A 22359-nucleotide genomic window follows, 5' to 3' on the forward strand; every position below is an offset into this window, starting at 1 on the left:
TAGGACCCCGCCTAAAGAGCCCAAGAATAGTCCCCTGGGCCCCCTAGAGGCGAAGGAACGCGGCCAAATGGCCCATTAATTACTAAGGCTGGTGGACATCCGAGTCAGGAGGGGCACTCACTAACCAGGCAGAGAAAAGAATCCTTCCAGGATGGAAAAGACGGAGACAAACGCAGAGAGGCAGAAGTTCAGTGCTGTGTGAAATCTCGCGTTGGTTCATCTACAAGCGTCTAAGACCTGGCGAAGCTCTCATATGTGAGGACACTGACAAGTTGACAAGCTGCCAAGAAAAAAGACTCATCACATTTCAGAACCACGCGCGGAAACCGATCAAAAGTGACTGACTTCATCGGAATCTCACAAATCGGTCTCATTTCGAGGCTAACGCATGTTGAGACTGATTCGTTGTATCCTCCAGCTGCATCGAGAACATGAGATGGTTCTTCAGTACACGCGCGAACTTGAAGGACAGCTTTCGATAGTCACGTCGAGATGAGTACAGATCATGAGCCAGCAATCAGAGAGGGTATTCACACATCAAATCTCTGTAAACGGAAAGGCCTCGGCTGCCTTTTGTGATCTGTAGATTCCACAGAGACACACAGTCGCCATAACATACTTGGAGTCAAGTTGGAGTCAAGTTGGAGTCAAGGTAAGTCTGAAGACTTTAAAATGATTACTGGTTCCCTGAAAGAAAAAGAAACAGTTGTGTAATACTGTACAATCGCTATGCAAAATGTTCATTCTTCATGCCGTTTTCCTTCCTCATAGTGACGCCGTGACCTGTGCTGATGGCTCTTCCACTTTCAGCTTCATATCTCTTACGAGCTTGGCCCAGGCGACAGCTCCTCTCTTCGCCAACTCCTCGGGGACACCGTGGTCCTCCTCTGACATCCTCCTGTTGAACAGCTCAAAGCTGACCCAACCCTCAAACCCGAGGCCCTGGAAAACAGCGGCGCAAAGTTCCCGGACGGGAAGATACGCCCCTCTTGAATATTCGCCATAAAATAGACGGCAGTTCCTTGACCAAGACATGCGGTGCGGCTGCTCGGCGTTGTAATACGGGTGAGTTTCGCAGATGGGTTCGGCAAGGCGCTCAGCATCGACGACCTGCACGTAGATGATCTTGGAGACATCAACAGTCGTGAGCAACCGTTGAATAGAATCCTTAACAGCTTGTTCGGCATCGACGACCTTTCCGGATGCTGCTGTGGGATCCGCAAAGATGCGGCCAGCAATGTTGAACGTATCGAGGCACATGCCAAAGTTGGGCCGATCAACCCGCTGGACCACCTCCCAGCAGGTCTCCCAAACGTCGACTCTCGTTCCCCATGAGAGAGACTCATAGGAGAATTGGATAGGAGGGTTGGATGCAGCACCAATATCTGCCACTTCAGCCAGGTCGGCAATGTGAAGTTCAAGATCCTCAGACACCTGCTCTGCGGGCAAGACGTTGCTGGGGATCTGAATCAAATCTGTGCCGAGGACGTGGGCTAGCTGGATCCAAACACGCAATTCCTCGATGCGGCGGGCGTGCTGCTCACGGTCGATGAGTCCCTCGAAGTGTTGAAAGGGCTGAAGGCAGATGATTTCGATGTTGCGGACGTCGCACGTCCTCTTGACGATGCCAGCAGCGGCGACTTGGTTGTCGATCGAGGCAGCGCCACCAGGCAACTGCTCGGCGACGTCCATTAGATCTTCGTGCCAGAGCTCAATGCCCTGGTAGCCATACTTGGCGGCCATATCCATCTTGTGCTCAAAGCTGTGGCCTGCCCAGCATCTGCCGAGCGACATTGTGCTGATTCCTAACCGAGAAGGCATGGTGGGCAAGATGTGAGGCTGTTGACGAAAGAATAGCAAGGGTATCTAGTGCGGATGGAATGTATAGGCAAGACAAAGGCGATTGGATTTGACGAGGTGAAAGATATTGTTATGGTATTGAAGAATCGTAGGAAGGACCTGGGAGAAGGGATGGAAAGAGTATCTGGGCCTAAAGAGGTGGACGTCCACTGGTATACATTTGCCCTCGGCAACAGGGGATCGGGAAGATTATTTGCAGCTCTCGATTCCGGTATCTAAGCAGAATGGCAATGACCGACCCATACGGGATACGGGAACTCTGTCGCAGAGCACGGTAGGCAGCTTTGCCCAATGATCTCGTCTGCTTCCGTCCTGTCCCCGGGTCACACCGGACGACCGAGGGGCGATGGAGGGAGGAGGAGGAAAGTCATTCACCCGCTACCTACCCCATCTTATCGGCGTCAGATGTTTGCAAGCATATCAATCTGGGGATTTCTGGGGCGTCCGAGGGTAGCCGGGCCAATCTTTGTGACGCTCTGCCGCATGTCTACACACCTCGAGTCTGAGGTAGGGAGATGTACGGCGCCCAGCATCAAGTGCGGTAGTTGAATGGAGGCGTGGGAAGGTAGACTGACGGCTGGTGACGTTGATCTTGTCAGGCGCCACCGGTTGCCGGGAAGAATACTTCTCCAGTTTTGAGGATAAATATTTTCCAGACTAGCACTCGGATGAGTGGGAGCACCAAGCGAACAAGGGGGAGGGGGCTGGCGTCTTTGGTGTGGTATGCCCACCATTCCAAGGCCCTAGACCGGCACTTCTTACTGGCTGTTCGCTGGAGAGTTCTTTGCCGGAAGTCCCTCTCAAAAATCGCCGCAAGGTGCCAATTGGGGAAAGCCCTGATACGGATTCTATGCGATCTCCAGAAGCCCGTTCCAGTGCCACGGACTTTTCCCCGTGTTCCGTAAGAATGATTAATTCGATACAACCATCGTTAGACCGACGAGACTCCATTTGTAGACAAGAAGAAGGGAAGAAGAGCGAGGCACAAAAAGTGGCTTCCCTCAGGCCCCATTTTCCCGCATTTTCCGTGACTGGCAATTCCCACCGGATTTTAGACTAAAAGAGCCCTGGTTTTCTCCATTTGCTGCAACTTGCCATAACGCCATTCCTACCGCTCTTCAGTTGCACGGAAGTCCTACAGATTCCATTCGAAACTACCAAACAGCCTGGAGACAAGAGACAGACAATCCTTAATCACACTCCAGTCTTCCTTTCTTACCCTCAGCCAACTCATATCCACCAACAATGGCCAGTGCCACTCCTATCGAGCAGGTGGAAGACCCCATTGCGGCCAAAATCGAGCAACTTGATCGCCATGGTTACCTATTTGGCCAAAAAATCACACACTCCCTGTCACCACTTCTGCACACCACCATCTACGAGGGCATTGGCCTGAAATGGGAGCAAATGAGACTGGACTCAGCAGACCTGCCGCTGTTCTTGGAACTCATCAAGCACCCCAAATGCTACGGCAGCGCAGTCACCATGCCCAATAAGGTTACCATCATCCCTCACCTCGACGAGTTGACGGATGAGTGCCGCGATGTCGGAGCCTGCAACACACTTTTCATCAGAGAACGCGATGGCAAGCGGATATACTGCGGCACCAACACCGACGTTATCGGCGTCCGTGAGTCTTTCGTTCAGAACGTCACCGATCCGGATGCCGTTTACCACAATAAGCCGGCTCTGGTCATTGGAGGCGGCGGCGCGGCCAGAAGCGCCGTCTACGCACTGCGTAAGTGGATGAAGGCAACCGAAATCTACCTCGTCAACCGTGACAAGAGCGAGGTCGACGCAGTCATTGAGGAGTGCTTGGCGCGGGGTTATGGGGACAACATGTATCACGTCTCCACTGTTGAGGAGGCGAGAGACCTCGAGGCCCCCGGCGCTATTGTGGCGTGCGTGCCCGACTTTCCTCCCAAGACACCAGAGGAGATTGTGGCGCGTGAGATTATCGTCGAGTTCCTGAGCAAGGATCGCAAGGGCGCTATTCTCGAGATGTGTTACAACCCTACGCCTTACACAGAAATCGGAGCTCTCGCAGAGGATGCCGGCTGGCAGGTCATCCTGGGCACTGAAGCCATGATTTACCAAGGTCTGGAACAGGTCAGTCAACTTACGAATTGTACTTCATCTTTGCAAACATCTCTGACAGCTTAAAAGGACCGTTACTGGACTGGCAGGGACGTGGACCAACTTCCGGTGCAAAAGGTAAAGGACGTAATTGCAGCAAAGCTCTCACAGCACTCCAAACTGTAAAAAATAATGATCACCATAGACGCATTGCATAGCTAGTTTCTCAGCGACTGTTTTAACAGAAAAAGATGACTTTGACGAACCGAACATTCTTGAAATTCCGATGGCTTGACATGGCTTGCAACAACTGCAACTTCCACCTCGCGGAATGAAGGGTGCGTCTTCATTGCATTGCTTTGAACTAAGTGCATGCGCATGAAATAATGTCATCCATTTCCAGTAACACGAAGCTTTCATAATTTACAACCAACTTGGTCTGTACTCAATCCCCCGTGCCAAGTCATTGGTTGTTAGGTGGGCTTGCATACATAACAAACATGGAGTGGGGGCTTATAACCTGCCGGATAATGTCTTTCCCACATGCTGGGTCACGCTTTTGAAATTCCTATACTTCTCCACATTGCGACTGTCCATATGATCTTGGCCTGAGCGGCGGATCAGTACAGCCCAGAGAGCAGCATACTGTGTACTTGCAGACTCTAGTAGTGTCATTGATATGCCAAAACTTTCCAAGACAACCAGTCTGGCACCAGAGGACACCACCAACTTGTCCAGTTCTGGTTTGCCAATTCAAACATGATATTCAGCTTCCACACACAGGGTACACCGGGATGGTTCAATTACCCTCAAGAACAATTAAAATCGACCCAAGAGACATATTTGAAAATGGCCATTTGCCTTGCTGCAACTGCCCCTTTCTAATCTCATTTGAGCGTGGCAAAGTAACTACATGTGAATATTAGAAACCTCCAACGGAAGAATACTTTTCATTTGATTCTCGGGCATTTGAAGAACAGAGTTATACTTCACCGTGATGCGAAACCTACTTGCTGTGGGCTGGATAGCATCTGTAGACTGTGACCAACCAACCCTTCAATGTCATTTCGCAACCTAATGAACGGGAGTCTCCCCTCCCGCGCGGCCAATATAGTTGAAATTGCATTTACCCCTTCGTAAATTTTACGTTCTTCTGTGACAATTGTTCGGTCAAAGCGCCATGATCTTATATGTTCGGGTTTAGTGAAAGTTCATCGTACATAGCCATACTTCAAGACGGTAATGCACATCGGCGGCCCTCGGCAAGAAAACGTTGTGGATGATCTGATTTTCTTCACAGAAATTATGTTTCCACTTCTACCCTGTATCACAGTGACGAAATAGCTTGCGTCTCCAGATAATGGACCAAGGGCGGCTCATAACCCTTGGTTTGTAACTGTACCGCGCATATACATTCTGAGCTTCAGGAACATTTACCCGGCGAGCGCTCTTGTTTCCGTAAGCCCGCAGTTATCCCTGCACGTTCGGTCTTCTCGTACCACAAATGAGCCTCAGATTGGACCATTCTCTCCACGCTGTGCTTACGAAACATGCTCAGGTTTCGCGAGGTACATGTACCAGATCTTACGTGTTACGAGGCCCATTATTGGGTTGAAACTAGATGAGTATTTGAAGTCGACTCTTCCGACTCTGGATTGCCTTGTTCGACTTGAACTTACACCTTTGTCTGCGCCAACAAGAACATACGGATACACAACCACCCAGACGGGCTGCCAAACGGCTGGATACAATTGAAACTCTCTGCCCTGCCGTGAAAGCCAAGCGCGGGACTTTTCTTACTTTGCTTACTGCAACTCATGCAGCACCTCGGCTTGGCATCGGCATCACCCTTGCTCAATTTCCTAGTTCAGCTTTCTTCCCCCTCTCCGTCTCGACACCTTCATTCGCTCTACCCCCACTCTGGCGTAGACTTGTACTTGTACTTGTGTCTCGAATGTGACTCGATGATTCGTTTTATGGATCACTTGGGGAATCGGCTCGGGATGGAAGCAAGCGCATGCCTGGAGATTGGAATCTTGGAATATCCATCTAGCTGCTCTAACCATTCAAACGTCCTTCATATCATATTAGTAAACCGTGAACCCATTCATTAAACGCTGTCCTTCCTCTCTACCTGGTTGATTTCCGCACCATCAGACTTTTCTCCGGATCCTTCGTCGGAGTACTGTCTGAAGCCCTGCTCGTCCGCCAACTCGGACATGATGGTCTTGTTTGCTCTCCAGACAGGCTTAATTGTGAAGAGACGATCCATAGTCTCGAGAGGAATAGACTTGGTCTCAGGCATCAGGAAGAAGACGAAGATGGCTGAGCAAATCATGAGAGAGGCAAAGAAGAAGTAGACCCCATAGCCCCACGCATTAAACATTTGCGGGGTGAAGCGGGAGATAATGAAGTTCCAGAACCAGTTGTTGGCAGCTGCGCTAGCCTGGCCGAGAGATCTGAGAGTACGTGTTAGTGGATAGTCGTAAAAAGCCTGGCGCAGATCTCAACATACCTTGTGTTCTGGTCGAACATCTCAGAGTTGATGACCCAAGGGGTACCGTTCCACGAGGGCGTGTAGAACACTGTCCAGAGATAGAAGAACACCATGGCAGAGATACCGCCACCAGAAAGACTGCCACCAGTTCCGGATGCAGGGTTGAGAGCAAGGTAACCGCCAATGTACCACATGCACAAGGAACCGCCGATGGCACCAATCATGAGCAAATTGCGGCGACCAAGGTGGTCAATGAGCCAGAGAAGCCACACAAAGGTGACAATCGTCTTGACGACACCAAAGATGCCAGTTGTGAGGAAGCTCGTGTTGGTACCGGTGATGCCAATGCTCTTGAAGACCGTGGGGCTGTAGTAGTTGATGGCGTTGATACTATTAGGGGTCATGTTAGGACTCGGACGTAACTTGAGATTCATAGAGGATTGCTCGCTCACCCAGATCCGTTTTGCCACAAGAAAAGCATGCCGCCCAGGAAGAAGCGCCACTGGACCTTACTCTGCTTGAGGGAAGCGAAGGGCTTCCAGAAACCGGCACCGACTTCCTGGCGGTATCGCTCAAGGTCGGCGTCAATGTATTGGACCTCCTCGATGATGTACTTGTCTTCAGGAGACAGGTTTCTATGAGAGAGAGAGAAATGGTCAGCCTGAAAGGTTATTAGCGCAATGATGGACTGTGGGGCACATACCTCATCCAGCAAAGTGCCTTCATCGCCTCTTCTCTCTTGTACTTGGAGAAAAGCCAGCGGGGAGACTCGGGGATGAAGAAAGCCCCGACGAGCAAAAGGCCGGCAGGAATCAGCTGAACGGCGAAGGGAATGAGCCACTGGCTGTGGCTAGGGGCCATGGTAGAATCAACGCCATAGTTGATCCAGAAGCCGACGAGGCCACCGATTTGCCACCCGAGTTCGTAGATGCCGACAAGACGCCCACGCACGGCGGGAGGAGAGAGTTCCGAGATGTAAATGGGGGTCATGTTGGAGCAGCCACCCACACCAATACCAGCGAGAACTCTGCCGGCGAGGATGAGACCGAGGCCGCGCTCACGGTTGGCGCCGAGCATCATGCCAGCACCAAGGAGGAAGACTGTAGTGAAGAGCATCAAACTCTTCTTGCGGCCGAGGAAGTAACTGCTGACGTAGGCGAACAGACTTCCGAAGAAGGCGCCAGCCTGGTAGACAGAGACGATGTTGGACTTGAGCAGAGCCAGACCGTCCTTGCTATAGGAGGCAAAATGGAACTCCTCCATGAAGGAGGGCAGAGCGAGGGTGGTTCCGATGAAGGCAGAGTCGTATCCGATGGTGCAACTGGCGAAGGACGCGATGATTGCGCAGAAGTAGACGCGCCAGTTGTACACCGCCTTGGGCGTCGGGCGGTCCTCTACGAGAGTGAGGAGAGCCATGGTGATGGTATGATTGTCTTCGAAGCGAGGCTGAGACCGTCTGAACTCCAAGTCAAGGCCGGGGTTGAAGGGTTAAGAGTCTTAAGGAGAGAAGGAAAGAAAAGAGATTGCAAAGGTCCAGGTTGACCTTTGTTATATGGATGCGTCAGGGCTCTTACTCTCCAACAAGTTGGCAAAGACTGACTGACAGGTGGCGCACGTATCGGTTCGTCTGGGGTAAAGTCTGGGGGTCTGGAGCAGCGGAGTTTGGGTCATCCCATGGGGAAGGAAATCGAGCAGCTGGACCGTGAACGAATGGGATCTGGGGTAGGCTCCGCGACCAATCTCGCCCATGTGTATGGAGATTCCGAAATGTTGACTCTGGGGTGAACGCTTCTCCCTCCGACTAGAGGCTTGTTGGACTGGCGCGCCGTCTCCAAACCGGAGCAAAATCTGCAACCTGTGACTGACTCGTTCTCCATAACGCGTGGATAACGTGGAGCCCGGCAGACATGTTCTTCTCCGCACCAACTATCTGTTTCCGAACTAGACCCAATCTCGTCGACCCCCAAATGCTGGAGAACCCCTGTCCAGACCAGGGCCGGGGGTTGAATATTTATCCTGTCAGCGCTTCTCTATTGCCATTCGACTGTCTCACATTCCATGTAGACGTCGTCCGACGTCCCAACTAATGGTTTACCAACCCAACGGAGTGATCACAATGCGGGTGAAGAAGCCGTTCCCCGGCTTTCTCTGCCTGAAAGCAGATATGGGGAACATGCCTGGCCTACGGGGTGCATGCTGTCAAGCCGGCAGGGGCTTAGATCAGGTTGCTGACGTGGGACAGAGATTCGCCAAGGTGGAGTTGAGAATATCCGGTCAAGATACGCCAACCAAGCCACCGGGACGCTCTCCAAGGCCTGGCCACATGACGACGTCGACAACTCACTCAACCTGTATGTTGTTCTTAGGTGTTGCTAGCGGAGACAGCTATTTTGCCATCGTCGGCCGGATGATAGTTTTTTGCCGCCAAGCACTGTGAGTTCTTGGTGTTGAGCGCGTCCCACCTGTGATGGAGCAGATGGACCCAAGATGCGATGTGGTCGTAATTGTAAATGAGGCGCACATGGATCTCTCTGTCTGAGAGGTGTTTTCAAGGCCACATGGATCCAGACCAAACCTCACATGCATCATCTTAACCTTAAGTCTCCGCACTGAAGAACCCCACATGAATAGTCTCATCGCCACAAAAATGGTTCTCGATAATAAACTTGGTACGTGCCTTTAAACAACCAGGGTGGAGGCATGCTGAGGCATATTGGCAGGCTATGCTTCGTAACCACCTCCTGACCACGGCTCAACAGCCAAATAAGGGTAAAGACAGCTTGACGATTTCAAGCTGCTGTGGAAAAACGTTATGCTTTCGTTGGATGCGGCGCTTGGCGTTGAGTCTGATTCCTGATGATTGTAATTCCGTTGCAGCCTGCCTTTCACTCTACCGGAGCTAACTTTCTAAAGTCCTCGCGAGTAAAAAGAGGCCAGAACCCATAGTCTTATCGTTGGTGAATGAGGGTCAACAAATAAGAGAGATAAGCCAACTGGAACTTCCTCAGGGAAAGAGACAAAAAAGGCTAGACAGTCCGAATGTACAAATCACTGTGTTTGGCGTAGCCGCCCTGGATGAACACTTCTTCTTCACACCGCAAGTTTTGTTTGCTAGCATTGCTACATTGGCCCACCAGAACATGGAGGATGGGGAGATACCAGCGAGATGCAGAAAGTATTTCCAGAGATTGGAATCAATGCTCATTTTCTACCAAGGTTCATAATACATTATACGGCTCACATCCCCCCATACTCTCCCCGGAGCATGTCCGTCAGATCTGACCCTGGGGCAAAGCCGAGATTGGCCATAAACTGCGGGTCGGACTCCATGCTATCTGTGCAGTCGATGGAAGCAAGCTCGTCCATAATGGCGTCGTAATCCACGCCGTGGGCGCCTTGCCCCATGAGGTAGGGGGCCTGAGCGGACGACAAATGCCCCATGAAGCCTGAAGGAAAAGCATCCAGCTGGCTCCCTGGCGTAAATGGCATTGTTCTCGCCGTTGATGGGCTCACAGACGACGCTGTTGGTAAAAAGCCGTTACTGTTAGGGTGATGGTAGGAGTCCGCGTGCATGGAAAATGGTGGAAACTGTGAGTTTCTGCGAGCAGATGGATGCTGTGAGAAGTGAGCTACGGCCGGCTCGACCTGAGCTGGTGTTTGCTCGCTCGATTCCGCGTCCATGGGAGAAGAGTCCACGTTCATCGTCCGATCTTGCCAGACAGACATGAGGCTCCTCATCAGTGAGTTCCACCGCGTCTTGTCATCATCCCGGAGAGCTTTGACGCAACTTTTGGTGTTGGCGATGCTCATATATGTGACCAGGAGTGGCGAAACGCCGGCTGCGCCAAAGTGAGAAATCGAGCTCTCCAAAACCTCCATCAGACCCCAAATCAGAGACACTCGAGGGTCGGCCATCAAAGTCAAGGTCGCACCGAGGAAGGTAGCCTGTATGAGGAAAGCCGATGGAAGGATGGGTATCGTCGACGCTCCAAAGACTACTGAATTGCAAAATGAGAAACGGGGATCAAGCACTTGGACAAGGTTCGCGGCGCCAATCTTTGGCCCTGCGCTCCCAGACTCGACACTCTGATTTAGAGTGCGAAAGAATTGGTAGAGCTGATTGAAGGAGCTCAAAGACTGTGCAGGCTGTACAGCAGCTTCGACATCCTCCAGCCCGAAGCCGGCCCTCGGAGCCCACGGTGCCCATTCCTCTGATCCGCTCTCCTCTGTTGGCCTTTCTTTCATGTCGTTTGTCCTCATGTGAGGCGTCTGACCAAGCCTTAGGGAAACAATGGTGTCCAGCATGAGACAGGCCATCAAAACTCGATCCAAAGCTATTGAGTACGCTTCTTGCGTCGAGGATGCCGACAGCCCCGAAATTGAGACCTGTCCACCGTTTCTTGATCGTCCATCCGTCAAAGCCATGGCACCCCTGACAGCTAGACCGATCAGCAGAGAAGCTGCCCCTGCGTTGTCCTGCCCGAGCTTTACTAGGGAAAGTACCAGAAGAGCTTTCACATGGCCCAGTGCCATGTCGGTTTCTACCGGTATCAGGCTGCGGGCTGCTGCTGTTATCATACTGGGTCGGTCTGGTGGTTCTGAGCCCCCTGGAGGTCGTGCTGACGCTGCATCCTGGAATGCCCCAACAGCGAGAGCGCACCATAGCTCAGCATGAGCCGCACTATTATTCGAATCTTCTGGGTCGATGTCGAGGCCGTCTGGAGGATACGAGGCCGCAGCGCCATCGAGAGTCTCCTTTGAGTTTAGTATCGGAAGCCAGCTGTGGGTGTACGAATAGTAGACCTCTAATAATTGAGGGAAATTTCTTGGTAACTTGAACCTTCGCCGAGACCTGGAGCCACGGCGTTGCCTCGGTGCTGGTTCCTTCGGGGCGGCGTCTGGTTTGCGGTCGGTGGCATTAGGTTGCGGAGAGGCGTCAGGACCGTCTAATGGAGCCTCCCCGTTCCGTTTGTTGCGGCCATCGGCTTCGGCATCCGAATCATCTCCCGAGGTGTCCTGGCGGGGACTTACACCGTCTTTACCGGAGAGTAGCCGGTCAATATCCTTGTGAACACGGCATCTCCTCCATCTCTTGTGAAGCCTGTTCCCTGCCTCGCTGTCCTTGTCGAGCAGAAGAGACTGGCCGGTGCCGCCCTCCTGCGTGAGCAGGCCGGCCAGCTTTTCTTCAGTTCCAGGAACCTGGTCGAAGAGCCATACGAGGGCAAGCTCGAGTGTTCGGATCAGACCGGTCTGTACGCCGCGCTTCTTCGGTGCGACGTTATATGTACATGGCCGCGACAAAGTTACACAGGAGAAGCATTGAGGCTGGACGCCATCACATTTCTCTCGGGCACTGTCGTCATAGTTAGCATAAGTTGCGTTCGCCCGTGTAGAAAGCGGGTGAAGATGGCACTGAGATGAACACCAGAGCCGATATCACAGGCAATGTGCAAAACGGAATCTACGTAAAGGTAGCTACGCCGACACGCTTGTGACAGAGAAGTATCTAGAGTCGCCAGTCCTTGGAAATCCAGCCGCTTGGGGGAACTGCCGGATAGAAAGGCGATAGAGTCGAAAAAACGAGAGAATGACAATAATGGTGCTGGATTCTGCTTGCCTTCTGCATTGGTCGCACGCTCGAGATACCCTCTGGCGCTTTGGGACAGAAGTCGAGGTGACACTGGTCTCGGCATCTTGAGCCTTTCTCTTGGATGGCATCCTTCAGTCGTAATCAGTCGTAGCCGCAAGCGGCAGGGCAGCTCCAATGGCTCACGCCGCGGGGGACGGCATAGAGGGCGCGGCACGAGAAGCGTTGAGGTCGACGAGGGAGCTGCGAGGGCAAAGAGCACGCGCTGCGGGCGATGGTTGAAGCGAAGTGAGCGACTGGGGTTGTGATTTGCGAGGGGATATTGCGTTTCGTTGCGGCGGGCGACGGGCGACGGGCGGGACGAGAAAGGTCTGGTGGCACGCGGTCGAGCAGCAGATTCAGCAACACCGCCGGTACGGATAGCAGGAGCAGTTTGGATAGTATCAGCTCAGCAGCAGCCGTAGTAGCAGCAACAACAAGCAATGGTAAGATTGACGTCGTTTTTGCTTCTTCTTCTTCTTCTCCAAGGTTTCCCGCGCGCGCGCTGTGATGAACGGAGGTGGGGAAATCCTGGGGTAACCTCAGAGGCCGACGCTCGCGGTGCCGCCCTCAAAGGTTGTTGCTAGATCTCGGACCTCATGGAACTAAGGGCAGGCTGGAAGGCTGGTCAGCTGGCATTTCTGTGGCATTAATTGGTTACGTGACAGCGAGTACGAACAACTCGGGATGCGGGGTGTTAGGGAGACACTTTGAGTTGGGGCTATGTCTCCATAGAGTCTCCAGATCCAGAAGTCAAGACAGGAGGGTTGGCGATGCCAACTCTTGGACTCTAGCGGGTAATTGCCAGCGCATACAGAGGACAACACCCCCACGCTCACAGGTAGCTCGCTAACTCCACATACGGGGTTAAATATTTACCAGAGTATCCCCACATTAGCGCCGTGCAAGGGAGAGGGGCACCAATTTAGCACCGAGCGTCGCAACTGGCGAACGGATTTGAGGTTCCTCCCACCTGGTGACCTAACAGTTCTGCCACGGCATTCGTAGGCCCGGAACGCGACTCGACGTGGATCGACTTGACTCTTCCAGAGAGAGAGAGAGAGAGAGCTTGACCTTGTTGGATTACGGCTGAACGGCTTTGCACGAAACATAGCTCGACGATAGAGGCATTCACGCCGCCTCACTCAGAGTCTCAACTCGACACCGGCGCGTGCGCATGCATCCTAGGCTTCCTCCTCCTCCTCTTCAACCCACCTGCGTCTGCACTGCTACAGCCAGGCAGGCCGAAGAGCCATGGCGACAGCCGGAGTAAAGCGGTCCTACGTGGCCACCGCCATGAGCGATGAGGAGGACCATCACCACCACCAACTCGAGAATCCCGCAAAGTTCATCCGCGTCGACAGTCGCAATGGCCACTCTGCTTCGCCGAGCCAGCCCCAGAGCCCGAGGACCAACAGCAGCAGATATTCCTTGGCTGCGTGTTCACGACCAGCGACGCCAATTACAAGACCAGCAACACCCGTGGCCCATATCCCCGGCGAGGTTCCGCCATTCCCTGCCGATGCCTCCATTGTCCTCGCCGGCATTCGCGGTGCAGGGAAATCAACGCTCGCCATCATTGCCTCGACGGCCATGGAACGGAGGGCCGTCGACTGCGAAAAAGCCTTCCAACAAGTCACCGGCCTGACCAGCTTCGCATATAAGAGGGCCCATGGCTCCGCTGAATGTCACCGTCGACAGACAGACGTCCTTCGGGACCTCCTCGACCAGAACTCCAAGAGCACTCTGATCGTGTGCAGCTGGATGGAACGCGGGGTCCAGACTCTTCTACGGGACTTTTGTCGTACACATCCTGTCGTGCATATCGTCCGGGACGTCAAGGCTATTCAAGACCACCTAAAGATCGAAGACGAAGACAAGGCGAGGAACCTGCTGGCCGCCAGCAGCACCATTTTTCGGACATGCAGCAACCTTGAGTTCTTCAACGTATCTGAGACGGCAGACCCATGGATCGAAACCGATGCCGCGAGAATTGAGGCTCATGCTGGCGGTCAGAAGCCTCCTGCTCCCTACCTGACTCTGAAGCGGGCAGAGAGGCATTTTCTAAAGTTTCTCAGTCTCATCATGCCCAAGAGCTCCATTCCCTTCATCGAGTCGGCTTTCCCGCTGGCTTCTATACCCACAGAAGACAGACGGTTCACTTACGCCATCTCGGTTTCTTTGTCCAGCCTGCTCAACAATGAACTTGCCATTGAAGAGCTGGAGACTGGAGCTGATGCTATCGAGATCGTCGTCGACGGAATTGCGGGTGCATCCTCGCTAGACTCCGAACGGGCGGCCGATATTGCAAGAACCATCGGGTCCATAAGGAGGAGCACCGTCATACCCTTGATGTACCACGTTGTCCTTCCAGATTCTTCAGAGTCGGTGTACATGGACTACATATTGCACGGCCTACGACTCTGCCCCGAGTATCTCACTGTCGACCTCCGCCTGAACGACTTTCAACTCCTGCACATCATCTCCATGAAGAGACGTTCAAAGATCATCGGCCACCTAACGCCTGCTGCCGACTCTCCACCGTGGTCAGATCCGTTTTGGATGTCACAATATCATAGAGCGCGGCGTCTAGGTTGTGATCTCGTCCGGCTCGTCAAGCCGGTGACCTCAATCAAGGATAACTTCGATATCAGCCACCTCAAAGCCCTAGTGGAGGCTTCCACAGGCCACAAGATTCCCCTCATCGCTTACAACTCTGGTCCTCGCGGCAGACATTCCGCGGCTATGAACCACGTTCTGACCAGTGTTGTGCCAGAGAAGCCGGTAGCATCAAGTTACAATCCCAACCAACCATGCTTGACGGCAGCTCAAGCGACGCAAGCGCTGTACAACTCATTTCTGTTCGACCCCATGAAGATTTACGTGTTTGGCGCCCACGTCTCTTACAGTTTGTCGCCGGCCATGCATAATGCCGCCCTCAAGGCATGCGGCATTCCCCACCTCTATCGACCATTCTCAACACCATCCTTGAATGGGCTACGAGAGCTCATTGAGGATCCTTGTTTCGCGGGTGCCAGTGTTGGCCTGCCCTTCAAAGTTGAAATCATCACCCTCACACACTCTCTGAGCCGACACGCGCAGGCTATTGGCGCAGTCAATACACTTGTTCCTGTTCGTCGACTGAACCCCGACGGCACAATACCAGAAGACGAGAAGCTCTTCAACTGCCGCAATCGTGCCGGGCCGGTGAGGGCACTCTATGGCGAAAATACGGACTGGATCGGTATCCGGGCTTGTATTCGCAGGGGCCTCTCTCCCGCCAACGCCGTACGAACATCAAGTTGCGGCCTCATTATTGGTGCTGGCGGTATGGCTCGCGCGGCAACCTATAGCATGCTGCAGCTTGGAGTCAAGAATATCGTGGTGTACAACAGGACAATCATGAACGCGGAAAAGATGGTAAATCACTTCACTCGCCTGTTGAAACGGCACGATCTGCCACTCCTCAGTGCAACGTCGGATGTGGAAACGAAATTTCACATCATTCGAAACCTGGAGGAGCCATGGCCCGAAGATTTTCGGCTGCCGACGATGATTGTTTCTTGCATCCCGACACATAGTATTGGCGATGTCCCCGCACCCAACTTCGAGGTGCCACAGGCATGGCTGGGCAGTCCGACTGGCGGTTGTCTGGTCGAATTGGGTTACAAGACGCTGGACACTCCGATCTTGAACCAGGCGAGGAAGGTATCGCATCGGGGCTGGGTTACTATGGACGGTCTTGATCTGTTACCCGAGCAGGGTTTCGCTCAGTTCGAGCTGTTCACAGGCAGACGAGCACCGCGTAGATTGATGCGAGGAGAGGTTTTCCGTGCCTATCCCGACGGGCATGACCGCGCAGCACTCGCACAGTTGCAGCCGCGACTCAACAATATTGTCGAGCAGGAGCCATGAGTTTTCTTTCCTATGGGAGTAATGATGACTGGAGACCATGATCAGAGAGCAGCTTATTCCACACTGCTAGCCAAGATACCACAGCAACGTACACGACTGACAAATGAGTAAAAAGTAATTGACCCATGTTTCATACGCTCATTTGTAAAACTTGCGCCCGTCTTCATTGCGACGTGTTTTACTTGTTCTACAGACTCGGGCTCCCTCCATGTGCTTCTTTCATCACTGCATTGTTGTTTTGCAACCTGATCAAGCGAGTGAATCCGACGGGGACAAAAGGCTACCCAAGATACTGAGAAGAAGGGAAGCCAGACAGCCCGGTTCATGGCTCAGGGTCGGCACAACCTCCCAGGCTTCATTTCCGACTTCACTCTGTTCCTCCATCATTAATCTCTGGCGTCAGGAGTATGACGACCATCGCCCGCTGTAGTCAGCACCTTCTGGGGCAACTTTGGGTTCTCGATATCACTGCCGTCTCTCGTCTCCACAATCTCTATTCCGTCCTCCCTGGTCCAGATTGTCCACTCAACCAAGGTCTCCTTTGCAGGCACAGCCCAGCTCAGTGTCGTATATAGGAAGATCGAGATGACGAACCCAAAAATCCAATCAAAGGTGTAGAGATTTTGAGCGCCCTCAGAGATTTGAACCGCAGGGTAGCCACTGATTGCCAATGCCATGCCTGGCAAGTTTGGTGCAACCGGCACGATGAAAGCAATCAAGGCCCTCCAGTTGCAGCCTGCGATGTATCTATAGCGACCGTGAGGGTCGTATAAATCTAGCAAGAAGATAGGATGTCAGTCAACAGAGATTCAAGGAGGAAACCATGACCTACCGGGCAGATCATATCGTTGTTTTTTGACGAGCCAAAAGTCTGCTGCCATGATGCCGCTCAGAGGAGAAAGGAAGACGGCGTATGCGCCCATAAAGTTCAAAAACGTAGCAGCGCTGGCCATAATCTTCCACGGCACAATCACCCAGGCACCTATCACTGCAGCGACTATACTGCCTCTCCTGATGTTGATGTAGCGCGGGAACATGACAGTCAGGTCGTTGGCCGCGCTGATGCTGTTCGCCGTGACGTTGGTGCCGATCGTAGCAATTAGCCATGCCAGCGCCCCGAAGAAGGCAGCACAACGTCCCCCCGAGCCATTTTCTAACCAGAGACTGACGATGTCGAGCGGGTTCCAAAGATAGTCACCGTCTCCCTGGAAGACTTTCGTGGCCGACGTAGTGATGATACCCATGGTCCCACACAGGGTGAAGACGATGGGGACAAATATGAGCTGCACATTTTGAGCGTTTCTGGACTTGCTGTAGCGCAAAAAGTCCGGAATATTGATTGCCATCGTGCTCCACTGGCCCGAAACTGATGACATGCAACTCAGCCAAAGCCAGGCGTACTTGGAAGTCCCGGGGGAGACCTCGGGTTGCGACCTGAAGATATCACCACCTCCACCGGCTTGCTTCACAGCCCACCCCAAGGTTCCGAGAACTACAGCTGGAGTGGCAAGTAGCTTGACGTAGAAGAGTGGCCGGAGCTTTGTTGGGTGAATGAGCAACAATGGTAGCTGAATGATCCAGAAGAGGAAGAACCTGCGTGACTAGTGAGCACTCCAACCAACAGCAACCGGCTTCGGGAGCAGACTCACGAGCCCATTCCCATAGAGGTGATACCTGCCGACTCAGGCAAGGCATTGTGAATCCGTCCGTAGGAAGGAGCCCATGCACTCAACATGATTGTCACACACACGCTGCCGTTGACACACTACGTTTGAAGACTGATGTTAGCAAATCAGCCAAGCGTGGTACGGTACGTACGGTTCAGTACCTGTACACCCAGCCAGAACATGGCGAGGATAGCTCTACTGATAATGGCAAAATATCTTGGGTAAAAAGTCAGCTTCAAATCCATGCGGTAAGTGCTTGGTAGATCAACCAGGTCCATTTCATCCATACCTCAAGTGGAACCCGAAACTACCCGTGGCGATGACACTAAAGGGGACATGTAGGCGACTTCCAATCGCTCCATTGAGGACCATTGCTATTGCGATACATGTTGTCCCAACAAACATGATGGGAATCGCCTCCCGCCAGCTGAGCCCGACCGCAAGTATAGACCCGCCGGTCTGCAGAGTCGAGAGACTCATGAGATCAGTGCTCCAGTAGGCCAGGATCGTCCATAGCGACCAAGTCCGCATCGATACCGGTACGGGGTCCATGTCCGGGTTCGTTCGTACACCTTCTGGCGCAATGGCGCTGGGGTGCTTGGGAAGCTCCCATGCCTCAATCGACGTACATCGCCGTCTCGCTTCTTGCATGTTGATGGTCTTCATCTTTGGCGCTCAAGCTGTTGGGGTTCTCATGCAAACCAAAGGCAAAGTCACCCTTCCGAACCTGGATTGAAGTTACGATCACAAGAAGGGCACTTCCGAGAAAATCGAGGTATGCCAACAACCTTGCGGGTGCAGAATTGCAGAAGACCAAGCCACGGCGAGGAGTAAGACATGACCTCACCTATGTAGTCCGCAAGCATCCAGCTTTATGCAAAGTAATACATCCACAGATGTGACCTTTCTTACTCTGTACGACCTGCATTTGCGAGATTGGCCCCGGCCAGCTCCGCAACCTGCAGTCCAAGAAGACCATGGCCATATCGCCAACGGCTATTTGATCGGGGTTGGCTATTCAACCATGGTCTTGAACGACTATCTTCGGCAAGCAAGTCAACCAAGTAAGCCTAGTCTTTGGACAGACGCAGATAACGAGGCGACATGGAGGGGATGTTGGGCTGTCGATCGAGAGCGCAGGGGTTGACGCACCAGAGTGGGATTTGCGTGGCCAATTGCAGTCGGCGTCCTTATCAACACTCGTCATTTCTTCCTCTTCCACCTGTGCGAGGGAAGGCCAATTGCTAACCGAAGCTACCTTACCTACACGTAGTGTGGCGTCGTTGAGGCGACGATGCAGCATTTGCATTAGACAGCAGGTATCCGAAGGGAGGGGCTTTCTGTGGCGTCCATTCGCTTGTTACCTTGATAACCAGATACGATGAACTCTTTAAAGCGCAATCTCCTCGCCCAAGTTGGGCGTTGAATCATCAGGTTCAATGTTCGACAGAGACTCCAATCAGGTGGAACAATGAAGCGCCGTTGAGGCAGATACTTGACTTGGAGAACAGTCGCTCGCGATGAATTCAAGACAGGGAGGGTGGGTATTCATACTTCATACACGACCAAAAACACATCCAAAAAATATACAAAATGCCCCTGCTTTTAATGCAACGTTACAGAACCACTATGCTGTGCTCAGCTTCAAGACAGCTTTTCATCACGCTTTCCACTGGGATTGTGCCCGATGGGTTGAATATCCTCCGAGTCGGCCCCGCGGGCGCTCTCTCCGCCGTTGACGTCCTTGGGAGTGACGTTTCCGGTGGTAGGGATGATATCGTGACCCTCCGTGTCCTCAATCTCTTCAGCGAGCACAAAGTTGAGAAGCATGCAGACGAACGCCGTAATGGCAAAGCCCGTCTCCATTACGAGTACAATGGCGTCCAGGAATCCCTTCAGGGCGTGGTTGTTGCCTGAATACGTAAAGACTTTGTCAAAGTAAGTCGGCACGAGGGTGGCGCCGTAGCCGAGTGTGAGACCAGCGGTCAAGATGAAGCGGTTTCGTCGGTTGAAAGGCACACCCTTTGTGATGATGGCCATGCCGGAGACGGCGACAGCCGTGAAGAGGAACGAGGTCATGCCGCCGAGGACGGGGGAGGGAATGGCGACGAGTGACGCAGCGAATTTGGCGAATACGCCCATAATGATGAGGAAGAAACAGCTGGCTGTTGTTAGTCAAGGGGGTTCTTGAGAAATTCAAGGTTGGTGATGGAAAACGTACCAGCAGTAGCCGGCGCTGCGGTTGGCACAACGGGTGAGAGCGATGACTCCGTTGTTTTGAGCAAACTTTCTCTGGTCAGTTTTGGATCGTTCAAATTTGGACACAATTCATCAGCTTACGGTTGTCATGGGAGTGATGGTCATCAGGGCTGCGAGAATACCGTTGATGCCGTCGGCAAGGACACCACCCTGAATGCGGGACTCGAAGAGACGGCCCTCAACCTCGAGGCGAGAGACATCACAGGTGGCGCTGATGTCTCCAATGGCCTCCGTGGCGCAGACAATGTACACGGCTAGCAAAGGCCTGTCCATGATGTTAGCTTCGCCCCTTCCATACCAACTGTTGTAACGATTTCGGGAGCTTACAGAATGAGCGGCCCGTAAAGGGTGAGCTTGAAGGTGTGCACCCAGATGAAAGAGGCAGCAGGGGCACTGTCGATGCCGGAGCGGTCAAAGTAGCCAGTCGCGGCGGCGATGATACATCCTAGGAGCAGGTCAGCAACGAACCAAACTGGCAGGATGAGAGAGCCGGGGTTGCTAGCAACTCACCAACGAGAAGGCCGATGACAACGGAGGTCGACTTCATGATCGGGGCGCCGAATCGCTCGCAGAGAATGATGGTGATGAAGACGGAAAATCCCAGGCCCAAGTACTCGGCGGAGCCCCAGGGAAGAGCATGAGGCGCGGAGATGTTGGGGCACTTGGCGAAGTAGTCGGAAGTAGGGCTGGCACAAGGGCCGGAGCCACCCATCCAGTCCTGGAAGGCAGTCTCGATCAGGTGAATGCCGATGAGCATGACTGAGCACACGTCAGATATCTCGTCTTTTGACCACGGGTCCAACAGTAAAAACACGTTCTAGGGGCTTACCTGTCGGGCCAGTCACGATGGGCGGGAAAATGCGAAGCATGATCTTTGGCGGCATGAAGGAAATGGCGATTTCAATCAGAGCGCAGATGGCACTGGAGCCGATGATGGCTTCGCGCTGTCAGTGGGACAAATCAAGCCAAGAGGCTCAAGAGCAAGACTAACCGCCGTATCCATCAGGGCAAGGGAGCTTGTTTCCCTGGGCGTCCATCGGGCAGTAACCATTGGCATACATTTGCGAGAGGGCTCCCTGGGCGACGGGAATAATGGCAAAGGAGATGCCGACTACCGAGATCAAACCAGTTCCGATGTAATAACTACATGAAGGTGTAAGCCTGGAATGCCTTACAAGAGGGACGCGCTTCCTCTTACGGAGTCTTGAAGATGTGGAATCTGGTGATTTGGATCATGGACAACAAGCCGGAGACAATCAGAGCTGTTGAGACGAGGTATTGTTGTATCTCCCCGGTGAGGTTGGCACCGGCCGCGCCACTCAGCAGGATGGGCGGCGTGATGATGCCGGCCAACATGGCGAGGGAATGCTGGAATCCTAGCAACATGGCCAAGAGCGTAGGCATCCGGTCGTTCAGGCCAAAGAAGGGGGCGGATCTGCGACTCTTTCTCATGAAGGGCAGGTTCGGGGTGAAGAGAAAGGCATAGTCGTAGTCGCCAATCAGGCCGTCCTTGGTGAAGAATCTGTTCTTGGTGCTGCGAAGGCGATCTCCAATCGTCCGCTTGGGAGGGGTCCCAGGGACGATTTGGGATGGGCCCTGATCTTCGTCCATGATGTTGCCGTCGTTTTGCGTCGTGCAATCGGTAGGACTGGGGGGGGGGGGACTTGGAACAAGCGACGAGCCACTCGAGCACTCGAGATTGACAAAGATCACCGTCGGCTGCGCGGATTGAAGAGCAATTTGCACTCGTCGACGATGCAGGCAAGGCAAAGCAAGGCAAGGCAGAGAATTTGACCCGACGGTATCCACGAAATCACCATCAAAAGGCAGGGTTGTGGATCTCTCTTTATATATCGGAATGACTCGATTATTATGTGCATGGGTGAGATCCTTTTAGTTGATGGTATCGAGCAATCAGCTTCAGCCGCTATCAGCAGGATAAGCGGCTCGGAGCGATGTGAATGGCTGGCGATAGTATCCGTTAAAAAAAAAAAAAAAAAAAAAGTGTATCCCCAGATGAGCGGGCCCAGTTCAGGCGTAGGTTGCATGGCTGGGAGAGGGTGCCATGCTCAGCCGGGGTGCCGGGCGAGCAGAAGAAGACTGAGGGTCGAATCCAGAGCGACACGGGCTGCGTCCAGACACGGCCTGGATGAATGGGGGTTGAAGGGAGAGAGAGGGTGGGTTGCCAGTGACAAGGGGCGGCGGGAGCTTGTGAAAGAGAGAGTCTGGAGATACTTCCTTGGGGCGCTGAAGTCGCTGCTGGTCACGATGTAGATGGCATGTCAAGTCTGGGGGGGAAGAGCAGACAATTAGTCTACCAGTTACTCGGTATCTCCATGTTGCTATTAGTGACATGACAGAGCATGTCTGATGCAGCGGCCCAAGAGCACCACCCGCGCTACTGCAAAGTGACCGGAACACCTTCAGAACCAACGCCAGCACCCACGCCAGCACCCACG

General features: G+C 53.2%; 7 protein-coding genes across 7 annotated transcripts; 2 read left to right on the plus strand and 5 right to left on the minus strand.

Moving 5' to 3' along the window:
* Nucleotides 1–765: 765 nt before the first annotated feature.
* On the minus strand, nt 766–1821 carry CORC01_00105 (3-dehydroshikimate dehydratase; the record flags this gene model as incomplete). The annotated part of the gene is made up of 1 exon (XM_022611763.1): nt 766–1821. One exon carries the CDS (start codon nt 1819–1821, stop codon nt 766–768), a length of 1056 nt encoding a protein of 351 aa, XP_022481768.1.
* Nucleotides 1822–3105: 1284 nt separating this feature from the next.
* Nucleotides 3106–4122, plus strand: CORC01_00106 (quinate dehydrogenase; the record flags this gene model as incomplete). Its single annotated transcript, XM_022611764.1, has 2 exons — nt 3106–3969; nt 4027–4122. 2 exons carry the CDS (start codon nt 3106–3108, stop codon nt 4120–4122), a joined length of 960 nt encoding a protein of 319 aa, XP_022481769.1.
* Nucleotides 4123–6046: 1924 nt separating this feature from the next.
* CORC01_00107 (quinate permease) lies at nt 6047–7849 on the minus strand (the record flags this gene model as incomplete). Its single annotated transcript, XM_022611765.1, has 4 exons — nt 6047–6395; nt 6452–6823; nt 6886–7068; nt 7137–7849. The coding sequence occupies 4 exons, from the start codon at nt 7847–7849 to the stop codon at nt 6047–6049; spliced, it is 1617 nt and encodes a 538-aa protein (XP_022481770.1).
* A 1821-nt stretch (nt 7850–9670) lies between these two features.
* Nucleotides 9671–12223, minus strand: CORC01_00108 (uncharacterized protein; the record flags this gene model as incomplete). The annotated part of the gene is made up of 3 exons (XM_022611766.1): nt 9671–11786; nt 12069–12152; nt 12207–12223. The coding sequence occupies 3 exons, from the start codon at nt 12221–12223 to the stop codon at nt 9671–9673; spliced, it is 2217 nt and encodes a 738-aa protein (XP_022481771.1).
* Nucleotides 12224–13313: 1090 nt separating this feature from the next.
* CORC01_00109 (shikimate dehydrogenase substrate binding domain-containing protein) lies at nt 13314–15974 on the plus strand (the record flags this gene model as incomplete). The annotated part of the gene is made up of 1 exon (XM_022611767.1): nt 13314–15974. The coding sequence occupies one exon, from the start codon at nt 13314–13316 to the stop codon at nt 15972–15974; it is 2661 nt and encodes an 886-aa protein (XP_022481772.1).
* A 386-nt stretch (nt 15975–16360) lies between these two features.
* Nucleotides 16361–18307, minus strand: CORC01_00110 (NCS1 nucleoside transporter; the record flags this gene model as incomplete). Its single annotated transcript, XM_022611768.1, has 5 exons — nt 16361–16749; nt 16807–17567; nt 17624–17739; nt 17803–17857; nt 17931–18307. The coding sequence occupies 5 exons, from the start codon at nt 18305–18307 to the stop codon at nt 16361–16363; spliced, it is 1698 nt and encodes a 565-aa protein (XP_022481773.1).
* A 978-nt stretch (nt 18308–19285) lies between these two features.
* On the minus strand, nt 19286–21511 carry CORC01_00111 (uracil-xanthine permease; the record flags this gene model as incomplete). The annotated part of the gene is made up of 8 exons (XM_022611769.1): nt 19286–19802; nt 19863–19933; nt 19982–20165; nt 20228–20345; nt 20411–20659; nt 20730–20837; nt 20892–21043; nt 21099–21511. 8 exons carry the CDS (start codon nt 21509–21511, stop codon nt 19286–19288), a joined length of 1812 nt encoding a protein of 603 aa, XP_022481774.1.
* Between the last annotated feature and the right edge of the window lie 848 nt (nt 21512–22359).

This window comes from Colletotrichum orchidophilum, assembly GCF_001831195.1.
Source record: "Colletotrichum orchidophilum strain IMI 309357 chromosome Unknown Scaffold_1.1, whole genome shotgun sequence".
NCBI lineage: Eukaryota > Fungi > Ascomycota > Sordariomycetes > Glomerellales > Glomerellaceae > Colletotrichum > Colletotrichum orchidophilum.